Below are 13,199 nucleotides of genomic sequence, written 5' to 3'. Positions count from 1 at the left end.
CGTCCGTGGGGAAGGGCCCAGCTGCTCCAGGCCTGCCTGTGGGCGGGGCCGGCAGCGGTGCCATTAGAGCAGGAAGCCAGTGGCCTCACCTTGCTCCCGAGGAAAGGAGGAGTCAGCAGGTGCCGCCCGGCGCTGCTCCTTCGACACAGTGGGGGCATCACAGCAGGAGCCCTGCTTTCCCAGAGTTCCCCGCAAAGCTGCCTCTGCCCGCCTTTCCAGAGCACGGCCTGTGGGCCCTCAGCACTGCTGACACTTCAGGCCACTCTGTGTGTGTGCTGGGCGGGCGGGGGAGGGAGCTCCTACGTGTTGTAGGGAATTTAGCGTCCCTGGCTGCCACCTATAGATTCCCGTAGCACACCTCGCCCCTCAGTTGTGACTCACTAACGTCTGCACACAGCCAGGTATCCCCTAGAGGACAGAACGGCCCCTGGTGGAGAACCACTCTCCTTGCAGACAGAAGTGAGCGTCGAGGTGGAGATGTGTGCATCAGGTGTGCTGAGGGGTTGGGGACTGCTGCTCCCGATTCCATTGCAGCTTCCCCTTTCCCCTCTGCTCCCACAGCCTCCTCACTGATCCCTTTCCTGACCCCCATCTGGAAGGACTGGGCTGGGAGTCCCAGCGAGTGCCAGGCTGGAAACCCCCTCCCCTCCTCTTGCCTCCAGCAGGGGCCTGTGGGTGGTTCCTGGCCGCAGTGAAGGCCTAGAAGACAAAGGGAGTTCAATTTATAAAATAGACAATTCATCCATAATTCACATAGTCAGAGCTCAGTTTTGTCTGCACTTTTTACCTTCCTCACGAGGGAGCTGTGCAGTCATCTCACGTGACCCTTCTCATGAGGAGCTGAGAGTGACAGGTGTCGTCTCATCCCTGCCCTGCAGCCAGCCCTGCTGCTGCCCTTTCTCAATGGAGGCCTTGGGCCTGGAGCCCAGGTCCTAACCAGGAGCCAGGCCTTCCCACCCCCAGCTAAACTTTCTTTCTTAACCATTTCAAGTGTATGATTCCCTGCCACTAAGTGCATTCATATTGTACAGCCGTCACTACCATCCGTCTTCAGAACTCTTCACCTTGTAAAACTGAAGCTCTCCCCGTTAAACAGTGACTCCCCATCCTCCCCCTCCCCCCCTGGCAACCACCATTCTACTCTCCGCTATGAACTGGCTCCTCAGGTGCCTCATGTAAGAGGGATCAGGCAGTGTCTGTGTTTTCTTGTGACTGGCGATGTAGCACGTGTCAGAATTTCCTTCTTAAGGCTGAATAAAATACTCCATTTGTTGCACATCTTGGGGATGCACACTTGAGTTGTTTACACCCTCGGCTATTGTGAAGAACACTGCTGTGAACATGGGTGTACAAACATCTCTTTGAGTCCCTACTTTCAGTTCTTTTGGGTGTATATCCAGGACTAGAATTACCGGATCATATGATAATTGCCAAACTGTTTTCCATGGTGGCTACGCCATTTTACACGCCAACCAAAGTGTAAAGGGTTGCAGTTTCTCTTCGTCCCTGCTAACACTTGTTATTTTCTCGTTCTGATAAGTAGCCATCCTAACAACTGGGGCAAGGTGGTATCTCATTGCTGTTTTGATTTGCATGTTCTTAATGATTGGTGGGTTGAAAATCTTCTTATAGGCTTCTTGGCCACTTGTCTGTCTTTGGAGAAATGTCTATTCAAGTCCTTTCCCTTTTTTAAATTGGATTGTTTGGATTTTGTTACTGTTAAGTTTTAGACGTTCTCTTTAAGTTCTGGGTGTTAATTCCTTGTCTGTTTATGCACAAAATTTTAAATTTTCATGAAGTTCAATTTTTTAAAAAATTTTTGTTGCTATTCTTTTGGTGTCATATCCAAGAAGTCATTCCAAATCCAGTGTTGTGAAGTTTTTTCCCTATGTTTTCTTCTAAGAGTTTATAATTTTAGCTCTTACACACAGGTGTCTGATCCATTTTGAGTTAATTTTTGCATAGGTGTTAAGTAAGGGTCCAACTTCATTCTTTTGCTTGTAAATACTCAGTTTTTTTTTTATACTATTTGTTGAAAAGACTACCCTCTTTTCATTGAATGGCCTTGGCACCCTTGTCAAAAATCATTTGACAACATATGTGAGGGTTTATTTCTGGGCTCTCTGTTTTGTTCCATTGGACTATATGTCTGTCTTTATGACAGCACACTATGTGGGGGTTTTTAAAAAATCTTTATTGTTGAGAGTATTTCAGATGTACCCCTTCTATCCCCACATTGCCCCCCTGCCCCTGGTTCCCACTCCGCCTCAGGCCTTCACCACCCTGTTGTCTGTGTCCATAGGTAATGCATATATATATAAGTTTTTTCTTTAATTGCTTCCCACTCCCCTCTGCCCCTTTCCCTTTGAGATTTGTCAGTCTGTTCCATGTTTCCATAACTCTGGTTCTATTTTATTCATCACTTTATTTTGTTAATTAGATTTCTTGTTTATTTATTTTGATTTGTAGATACACTTGTTGATAGACATGTATTTATTGCCATTTTATTGTTAATATTTTTTATCTTTTTTCTTTCTTCTCCTTCCTCTTAAAGAATACCCTTCTACATTTCATGTAATACTTATTGGTGGTGATGAACTCCTTTAGCTCTTTGTTGTCATTAAGCTCTTTATCTGACCTTCATTTCTAAATGTGAGCTTTGCTGGGTGGAGTATTCTTGGTTGTAGTCTTAGCTATTCATCACTTTGAATATTTCTTGCCATTCCCTCTGGCCTGCAAAGTTTCTGTTGAGAAATCAATTGACAGTCTTATGGGCGCTCCCTTGCAAGTAACTAACTACTTTTCTCTTGCTGCTTTTAAGATTCTCTCTTTGTCTTTACCTCTTGGCATTTTAATTATGATGTGTCTGGGTGTGGGCCTCTTTGAGTTCCTCTTGTTTGGGACTCACTGTGCTTCCTGAACTTGTAAGTCTATTTCTTTCACCAGGTAGGAGAGTTTTCTGTCATTATTTCTTCAAATAAGTTTTCAGTATCTTGCTCTCTCTCTCTTGTCCTTCTGGCACCCCCATAATGCGAATGTTGGTGTATGCTTGATGTTCCCAGAGGCTCCTTACACTGTTTTCATATTTTTGGATTCATTTTTCTTTTTGCACTTCTGATTGGGTGTTTTTTCCTTCCTCATATTCCAAATCGCTGATTTGATTCTCATTATCCTCTACTTTTGATTGGCTTTAAATATTCTTCATTTCAGTTAGTGCAGTGGTCGCCAAACTGCGGCTTATGAGCCACATGCAGCTCTTTGGCCCCTTGAGTGTGGCTCCTCCATAAAATACCACGTGTTGCGTGCACATACAGTGCAATTGAAACTTCGTGGCCCATGCGCAGAAGTCAGGTTTTGGCCTGGGCGAGTCTGTTTTGAAGAAGTACTCTTGATATTTGGCTCTGTTGACTAATGAGTTTGCCGACCACTGACCTTATTTCTCACTGGTCCTTTTTTAGGTCTTTGACATCCTCATTAAGATTACTGAGCAACTTTATAACCATTGTTTTGAAGTCTACATCCAGTAGTTTGCTTGCTTCCATCTCATTTAGGTCTTTTTCTGGAGATTTCTTCTGTTCTTCCATCTGCGACATGTTTCTTGGTCTCCGCATTTTGGCTGCTTCCCTATGTTTGTTTCTGTGTATTAGGTAGAGCTGCTATGTCTCCTGGAGTTGGTGGAGTGGCCTTTTATGTATGTAGTAGGTGTCCTGTAGGTCCCAGTGATGGACTCCCCAGTGACCTGAGCTCCAGACACTTTAGGTGCACCCCTGTGTGGTGTGCATAGTCTTGTTGTTATTTGAGCCTTGATTGCTGCTGGTATAACTGGGAGGAATTAACCTCCCGGCCAGTTAGCTGTGAAGAGCAGCTGCAATTACAGTGGGAGAGCTGCTGTGCAGGAGATACCATATGGAGCAGGAATTGCTTCAGTTTGGCTTTCGTGCTCCCTGAGTCTGCCCCTTAAGTGTGTCGCTTGTGGATGCATAGAGTTGTGATCTGGTATGGTCAGAAGCTGTCCACTGGGTGCACTGGCTCTGGGGCCTCCTGGGAAGTGCAAAGTCAGCCACTGCCCAGGTGACCCGGCAGGAGCTACAGAGAGATCTGCAGATGGCTGCTACTTGTTTTGGACTAGGAAGTGCCCAGGAGAGGCCAGGCTGTGAAACAAGGCAGGATGCTGCCAGTGCCGGGTCTTGGGCCTCTTATTGATAAGTATGGGGCATGCTGCTGCAGCTGCTGCTTGAGAGATTTTAGGAAAGTCTGAAGCCTGAGCCAGGTCAGGCCATTCATATGGAAAAGCTGCTGTAAACAGCTTGGGTGGGTCTGCAAATTGGGTGGGGCAGGCTCTCAGGGAATCACCAGGGCAGAGGGAACAGTGTGGGCCACACTGATGGAAACTCAGATATGGCTGCAGGCATCTCTGCAGAGGAACAGTGGTCTCAGCATAGGAACAATGACCCCTGTGAGCACCCCTGTGTGGGAGAACACCGCCCTTGAGTTCTTGCTCCAATGCCAGACAATCCAGTTCCTCTCCGTATGTCCCTGGATCCCCCTGAACCATGGCCCCAGTGCTGGATCTCAGAAGGATCAAATCCCTAGTGATTCGGTGCTCCAGCACTTTTAAGAGGGACTGTCTGGGTCTCCAGCACCCTCCGTGTCAGCCACAGTACCTGCTGGTTTTTACAACCTGAAGTTACGGGACTTCTTTTCCCAGTTCTGGAACCCCAGACAGTGTTCTGGTGTGAGGTTAGGAGCCCTTGATTCTCACGGGAGGTCTTCACAGCAGAGACATCCCTCCCAATTGAAAACATGCCACAGCCCTAGCCGGTTTGGCTCAGAGGATAGAGTCTCAGCGTTCCAGGTTTGATTCCAGCCAAGGGCACGTACCTCGGTTTCTGACTCCCAGCCTTGGTCCGGGCCGTGAGAGAGGCAACCAATTGCTATTTCTCTCTGTCTCTCCCTGTCCCTTCCACTCTCTCTAAAAGTCAATGGAAAAAGTATCTTCAGGTGAGGATTTAAGATAATAATAATAATAATAATAATAATAATAATAGTGATAATAAAAATAAAATATAAACACGCCATATGTGGGTGTTGAATCATCCAATTCCATGCCTCCACCCCTCCTACCAATCTTCATGTACATTCTTCTTTAGTTGTAGGACTTCCATTCAGCCAGATTTCAGATGGTTCCGAATGATGTTTGTACTTCATTTTAGTTGTAATTCTGCTGTGGTTGTGAGAGGCAACGAGGACCCCTCGCTGCTTCCAGCAAACAGACCTCTCTACGCTCCCATCTTCGTTCTCCTTGCCACCCACAGTGTGTTTTTATTACTGTAGCTTTGTGGTAAGTTTTGAAATTGAAGCGTGAGTCCTTCAGCTTTATTCTTTTTCTAGATAATTTGGCTATGGTGTCTATTGAGATTCCGTATGAATTTATGGTTGATTTTTCATTTCTATAAAAACCTCAGTGGGATTTTGAGAGAGATTTTATTGACTTTAAATAGCTTTTGGGGGTCGTATTGGCATCATAACAATTGTCTTGCATCATAACAATTGTCTTCCATCCTATGCGCATTGGGTGTCTTTTTTATTTATGTGTCTTTAATTACTTTTAGCAACATATTACAGTTTTCATTTTACAAGTCTTTCACTTCGTAGTTTTAGTTACAGTATTTTATTTCTTATGTTTTTAGAAATGGAGATGTTTTTTTAATTTTCTCTTCATTGTTAGTGTAAAGAAATGCAACTGGTTTTTGGTCATTGGTTTTTGTATCCTGCTACATTGCTGAATTTATTACTCTTAACTTTTTTTGTAGAATCTTACGGGTTTTCTACATATAAAATCATCTGTAAACAAAGATAATTTTATTTTTCCTTTATAATGTGGATGCCTTTCATTTATTTTCCTGCCTAATTGCTCTGGCTGGAACTTATAGTTCTATATTGAGTAGAATTGGTAAAAGCAGGCATCCTTCCCTTGTTCGTAATATTAGAAAAAAGGCTTTGTCTTTACCATTGAGCATAATTTTCGCTGTGGGCTTTTCATATATAGCTTTGGATATGTTGAGGTAGTTTCCTTCTATTCCTAGTTTGTTGAGTATTTTCATCAAAAATTTTCATCAAAAATTTGTCAAATTTTTTTCTGCATCAGTTGAGATAACTGTGGGGTTGTTGTTTTTTCCTTCATTCTGTTAATGTGATGTGTATATAATATTGATCAATTTTCATATGTTGAACTATCCTTGCGTTTCAGGAATTTATCCTCAGTTATGTTATATAACCTTTTAAATATGCTATCAAATACTGTTTGTTAGCCTTTTCTTGAAGATTTTTGCGTCAGTGTTCATAACTGTTTATAAGGGATCTATAGTTTTCTTGTAATGTCTTTATCTGGCTTTGGTATCAGGACAAATGTTAACTTCATAGCATGAGTTTGAAAGTGTTCTTTTCTCTTTAGTTTTCTGGAAATACTTGAGAAGGGTTGTATTAGTTCTCTAAATGTTTTTTTAGAACATTTGTAGAACATTTGAAGTAAAGCCACCTGATCTTTTCTTTGTCAGGAGATTTCTTATTACACTTTAGTGTCCTTACTAATTATAGGCCTGTTTAGTCTTTCTCTTCATGATGCTGTCTTGGTAGGTTTGTGTTTCTAGGAAATGATCCATTTCATCTTTATCTTAATTTGTTGGTGTACTATCGTTTATAGTATTCTCTTGTAATATTTTTGATTTCTTTAGAATCAGTAATAATGTATACATATTCATTTCTGATTTTAGTAATTTGAGTCTTTTTTTTAGTCAGCTTAGCTAAAGGTTTGTCAGTTTTGTTGTTGTTTTTTGTTGAATGAATCAACTTTTGGTTTCATTGATATGTCTCTGTTTTTGTTTCATTTATTTCTGCTCTAATCTTTAGTATTTCCTTCATTCTGCTAGCTTGGGGTTTAGTTTATTCTTTTTCTAGTTCCTTAAAATGTAAAGTTATGTTAATGTTAAGGGATCTTTCTTTTTTAATATAAGCATTTACTGTTGTAAATATCCCTCTTTGCGCTGCTTTCAGTGCCTCTCATAAGTTTTGGTATGTTGTGTTTTCATTTCATTTGTTTCAAGGTATTTTCTAATTTCTTTTGTGATTTCTTCTTTGACCCATTGGTGGTTTAAAAGTGTGTTCAATTTCTACAGATTTAGGATTTTTTTCTTATAGTTTTCTTTTTGTTATTGATTTCTAGCTTCATTCATTGTGACCAGAAACGATACTTTGAATGATATTTATCTTTTAAAATCTGTTGAGGCCCTGGCCGGGCAGCTCAGTTGGTTAGAGTATTGTCCCGATATGCCAAGGTTGTGAGTTCAATCTCCAATCAGGGTACATACAAGAATTAACCAATGAATGCATAAATAAATGGAACAACAAGTCAATGTTTTCTCTCAAAATAAAAAAATCTCTTGGGATCTAATTTGTTTCTTAACATATAGTCTATCCTGGAGAATGCTCCATGTGCATTTGAAAAGAGTGTGCATTCTGTTGTTTGGTAGAATGCTCTGTGTGCTTGTTAGATCTAGTTGGCTTATTGTGTTGTTCGGGCCTTTTTTTCTTTATTTTCTTTTTCTTATTTTCTTTTTTTGAGTTCTTTCCATTATTAAGAATGGGTTATTGAAGTCTCAAACTATTGTTGTAAAACTGTTTCTCTCTTCAGGTCTGTCAGTTTTTACTTTATATATTTGATATTATGTTATTAGATGCATAAATGTTTGTAATTGTTATGTTTTTGCAGTATTGATCTTTTGTTGATATATAATTTCCTTCTTTGTCTCTTGTAACCTTTTTTGACTTAAAGTCTATTTTATCTGATATTAGTGTAGCTACCCTGTGCTCTTGGTTACTGTTTGCATGGAATATCTTTTCCATCCTTTCACTTTCAACCTCTTTATTCTTTGGATCTAACGTGAATTTTTTTGTGGCTAGCATATAGTTGAATCATGTTATTCTGTCCACTCTACCAATCTCTGTCCTTTGACTGGAGAGTTTAATCCATTTATATTTACAGTAACTACTGATAAAGGAGGAGAGACTTCTAGCATTTGGTATTTGTTTTCTATATACCATAACGCTTTTACTTCCCTCCTTTTCTGCATTACTGTCTTTTGTGTTTGTTTGCTTTTTGTACTGAAATATTTTAATTCCTGTTTCCTTCTGTGTGTATTCTATAGCTGTTTTCATTGTGCTTACCATGGGGATTGCATTTGACATTCTGAAGTTACAGTAGTCCCATTTGAATTTATACCCGCTAATGAGCAAGCTTTCTGAACCCTGGCTTTTTATTTGTAAAACAGGAGACCCTGTTCTATCTACCGCGAAGGATTTTTATAAGGCATCAAAGCTCCTTGTAGATTGTTAAACATGTGCACATCATTAACTCTACTGTTGTCTTTCCCTTGGACTTACAGTTGTATTCTAGACTTGACTGGGTGGATACATTAGTGGTCTGAGTTGCAAAGAAGTCTAACAGTAACTCATTTTTAACTGGCCTTACATAGAAATATCTTCTAGATAATTTTTGTTTTTTAAAAACTCATCCATTCAGCAGGTATGTGTTAGGAACCTGCTTTCTTCACTACACTAGGCCAAGGCATGTGGGAAAAGCACAGCTCACTCTGCCCTGAAGAGCTGGGGCACAGGCTGGACCACAGGGACCCTCCATAGCAGCCCAGGAGTGAGCGGCGTGTAGTGAACGCTGTGGGACAAGCTCCGATTCTGGGTTCTAGGCCAGGGGTGGGCAAACTTTTTGACTCAAGGGCCACAGTGGGTTCTTAAACTGGACCGGAGGGCCGGAACAAAAGCATGGATGGAGTGTTTGTGTGAACTAATATAAATTCAAAGTAAACATCATTACATAAAAGGGTACAGTCTTTTTTTTTTATTAGTTTTATTCATTTCAAACGGGCCGTAGTTTGCCCACGGCTGGTCTAGGCCATGGGAGCAGGAGGAGAGGGACCAAACTGGGCTGGGCTGGGCAGGGCAGGGCGGGGCGGGGTGAGCTGCTTAGGAGGGAAGAAGGAGCAAACAGCAGGAAGGAACAGTGTGAGCCATCGGGGAGGGGCGTTCAGAGGACACATTTGCTGAACAAGGAGCCACAGAGGGCACCTTGGAATGTTACTGCTCTTCATTTTGCAGGCGGGGAAGTTAAGGCTCAGGAAGTGTTTTGTCTGCGGTCACGTAACTAGTTAGTGTGAAGTTGGTTCTAGAATTCGGCAGCATCTGTGGAGCCTCGGGCCAGGGTTTCCCTGGGTCCTGGTTGGCCCAGAGGTGTCATACTGAGCCCCAGAGCCTTCAGATGGTGCTTTCATCGTAGCACGACATCATATTAAACGTTTCTACATTTAAAAGGTGGGGAATGAAAAACAAACTGGTAGGGAGTGTAAGTTACCATGGCCTAGCCCAGTGGTTCTCAACCTTGGCTGCACATTAGAATCAGCTGGGAATCTGTTTAAAATCCTGATTCCTGGGCCTCACCCTCCGGAAATTATTTCTTTGTTACTAATGTTGTGGCCTCACCTCATAACAAAGAAACAGAATTCCCAGAGGATGAGGCCCAGAACTCAGGATTTTAAAAGATTCCCAGGTGATTCTAATGTGCAGCCAAGGTTGAGAACCATTGGCCTACAGCCGCTGCGGGGCGGGGGGGGGGGGGGGGGGGGGGGGGGAGGCAGGCATGGGCGTGGGCAAAGGCAGCTCCAGGATGCCCGCCCAGACGCCCTGTGTGGAGAGCCCACCACACGGGTTTCAGTCTCGAGTGCGCGTGGCGGAGAGCACCTGGGGCGGGGCGGGGCGGGCGGGCGGGGAGGTCCCCTGCTGCCTGTAGCAGGAGGCGGCATGTGCCACGGGGTAAAGTGCCACGGAGCAGCGAGGGAGACAGGACTGCCTCCAAGGGAGCAGCTGGGAGCGCGCCGCGTGGGGGCGGCCCGGCGGGGTCTGCGATGCGCAGTGCGGCGTGGGCTCTGGCTGCGGGGGGGGGGGGGGGGGGCGGGGTGTGACGCCCCCTCACCGTGGCTGAGCTACCTTGTCCCTGTGGCGCCTGGGCTCTGCCCTGCTTCCCGCCAGCGCGGACGGAGCTGCTGGCTGCAGGCGCCCGTGAGGTGGGGGGTCTGTCCTGCGTGTGCCTTGTCCAAGGGCCCTGCTTTGTAGCAGCGCTTGCATTCTCTCCTCCGGGTCTCTGGCCCTGGCGGGCGTGGAATGAGGCATCGACACTCGGTAACTGTTTGTTTAACGAGTTCCTCGGTGAAAGGGTGCCGGCTTTTTCCTGTTTTCCATTCCCGGCTGCCTCGCCTCCCGCTAACCCAGCCCTCTCTCCCTGCAGATGAAGCTGCTGAACTTGTACATCAAGAGGGCGCAGACCACGAACAGCAACAGCAGCTCCTCCTCCGACGTCTCCACGCACAGCTAATGGCAGCGCGGCGTCCGAGCCGCAGAGCAGCCGCGGTGCCTCTCAGACCTTCCCGCCCCTCGTAGGCTCCCGTCAGGGCGAGGAGGCCACGCATATTTATTACAATCAGTATTTGGTCCCTTCCAGCTTTCGTGTAGAATCTTACTGGCATTGAATGTAAAGGAGCAAGGCCTGTTTTGCGTCCGCACACACAGCGGCAGGAGTGAAAGAGCCATGCGTGTCCAGCGCTGAGGGCACGGGGCGCAGCGTGCGAGCCGCCCTCCAGCCAGCAGCGGCACCCGGCGGGGAGGGAGCGCTCCGATGAGCAGGGTGTGGCGGTCTGTTTCTCTTTCATCTTAGCGCCCTGCGTCCTGGACGTGGCCGTGCAGGGCAGGTTCCCTCCCCTCCACCCCAGCCGACGCCCTGAAAGGGTTAGTTGTGCTTCTAAGTTGTATGTTGAGACCTGCTAAGGACGTGGAGCCCGTGGCAGGACGGAGGGAAAGCTGCGGAGGGCCTCCGGCAGACCCCGGTGTGGCTTCTGGACCTGGGCAAAGGCCGCGCCCTCGCGCCAGTGTCCGCGCCGTGCCCGGTGCTGCCCCGCTGCCGCGGCTCCCGGGTCTGCGGAAGCTTCTTCAGGGGCTCCTCTCGGGCCCTGGGTCTTGGTCTTTCTGACTGGGCGCTGTCGTCTGTCCCTCCTGTCCCCCCACCCCCAGCGTTTGCTTAAGCTGCGCAGTTCTAAAGCGTCTCACTGAACCCGCCGGCTCCCGCTTTCTGCCGCTGCCATCGCTGCCATCGTCAGGCTGCGGCCGGAGGCGGCTCCTCAAGGACACTCCCCTCTGGCCAGCACTCGCGTCCAACACCCTCTGCAGCTGCTGCAGCGGGGTTTCCTCATCTGCTCCCCCTGCCGCCCTTTATTTATCAAACATAACACACATCAAACAACAGCAAGCAGGAACTCTGTAGAACCCGCAGGACTTTGCTGGCAGTGACGTTTGGAAGTGAAAAGAAAATGCTCTAAAAGATACCGGCCACCAAATGTTTGGTCAGCGCTGTGTGTGCACGCATGGTCCCACACCCCCCGGTTGGGTTTCTGTTTTTTGGTTTTATTTGGGGGGGCTTTTTCACGTTTCACTCTCTAGTGTATCATGCAAATGTACAGACTCTTTTGTTAATAATGTAGGATTTGCTAAAAAATAAAAAATAAAAGAACCCTTTTGAGTTTGCCCTAGAATAAATGACGCTTAATTCCGTGTCCTGCTGGGGGCATCTTTCTCCTCACCCTGCTCTGGGGTGGCCTGGCCGCCCTGGCAGCGGAGCGTGGCCACGGCTAGGAAGAAGGCGGGTGCTCCGTCCTGGAGGTTCTTCCTCACGACGGGCGCTGCTGCGTGTCGTGTGGTGGGCAGGTCGCACATTAACTGCCTGGGAGCTGCAGCAGCAGGGCCTCCTGCCGGCTCCTCCCTCGGCCGAGGGGGAGCAGGTGGGTGCAGAGCCTCAGACCGGCCTGTGCCGCTGGGGCCTGGTGGGGGCTCGCAGGGCTGCAGCCTGCAGGGCGTGGGCCTCGGAGGAGCACCGGCCACCAGGCACCAGGGCATTTCTCTGGAGGTTTACTCTTATTTAAATATTGTTTAATATCGTGTTTCATGGTTCATTTCAAGTGTCACTACCCATGGCTCTCAGCCTCCTTTCCCCTGTGACCTACCGCATCCTGCCCGTTTGACATGTGACTGCAGTGATCACAGATTCCTGGGTTCAAACCCCAGCTCCCCTTTCTCCCTTGGGCAGCCATGTCACTTCCTGCCTCAGCCTTTCCTTTCACAGACGGGCTAAGAACTACCACAGGAAGGTGCAGTGGGGTCAGTAGGGTGGTGTGAGGGAGGCGGCTGCAGAGGCCCACCTGCCCCTGCGTAGACTGGGCTGCCAGGGAGTCCGTGCCATCTCAGGGTCATGGGCCAGGGTAGGGGTGGGGGGACAGAGGCCCATGTTGGCAATGGTCTGTGGGGGCTCTGTGGTCGCTCCAGGAAAACGAACATCGCTCACACAGTTTTGCACTTGGTTGTGCGCTGTGGGCTCTGAGCGTCGCCGGAGAGCAGCCCAGCAGCCACTCGCTCTGCGCTCGGCCTGGGGCTTCCTGGAGGCCGCCTCCCGATAGCTTCCCTTTCTCGGGTGGCTCTTCCCAGCTCAGAGCCTGCCTTCTCCCTTCTCCTGCGCCCAAGCAGGACACTCCAGTCATGTCATTCAACTCCAGCGATGTTTCATCTTCCTGGTCCAGGGTCTGCAGAGGGCCTGCCTCCAACACCACCTGTCAAATGAAGCCACGTGCTTCTGTCACCTCCTCCCGCTCCACCGTTACATCTGACACGGTGGTGGGATACAAGGTGTGGTGGTCAGGGCCTTGGTCCCCAGGGACACCTTTGCCCTGGGGGTCTCCTCACCCTCCAGGGGCTGCCCTCCCGAGGCCCCGCCTTCTCTTGATGCCTTGGCTGCAGCCTCCAGTGGAACTGATGACTGAAGCAGGTAAGCAGAGTCGGTAACGGTTCCCATGTCTGCCATCTGTTGCTGTGTGTCTTCTGTAATCGCCACATGTCTTCTTGGTGCTCAAATGCAAGCCTGTTGGGCACTGTCATTGACGTCATTTTGGTCCCTTGCTGCCAGGAAGCTGGGGCGCCGGCATATTTTAAATTATCCAAGTTCCCACTCAGCGGGAGAGGCCGCAGACCCCCGCAGCTGCTCTGGACGCCCCGGGTCATTGACGGGCGGGCGTTGACAGGCGGCCTTGAGGAGG

General features: G+C 47.4%; 1 protein-coding gene across 1 annotated transcript in view; it reads left to right on the top strand.

Moving 5' to 3' along the window:
• Nucleotides 1–11,627, top strand: part of CLASP1 (cytoplasmic linker associated protein 1) — a 273,563-nt gene extending 261,936 nt beyond the window's left edge. Inside the window, exon 40 of the mRNA XM_081096080.1 lies at nt 10,352–11,627. Coding sequence (XP_080952206.1) covers nt 10,352–10,438 — 87 coding nt within the window. The 3' untranslated portion in view covers nt 10,439–11,627. The remainder of the gene's footprint in view (nt 1–10,351) is intronic.
• Nucleotides 11,628–13,199: the final 1,572 nt, after the last annotated feature.

Source organism: Myotis nattereri (assembly GCF_964212035.1).
Source record: "Myotis nattereri genome assembly, chromosome: 7".
In the NCBI taxonomy this organism is placed as follows: Eukaryota; Metazoa; Chordata; class Mammalia; order Chiroptera; family Vespertilionidae; genus Myotis; species Myotis nattereri.
The sequence above is the reverse complement of the archived record's forward strand: the minus strand, read 5'-3'. Positions and strand labels throughout refer to the sequence as shown.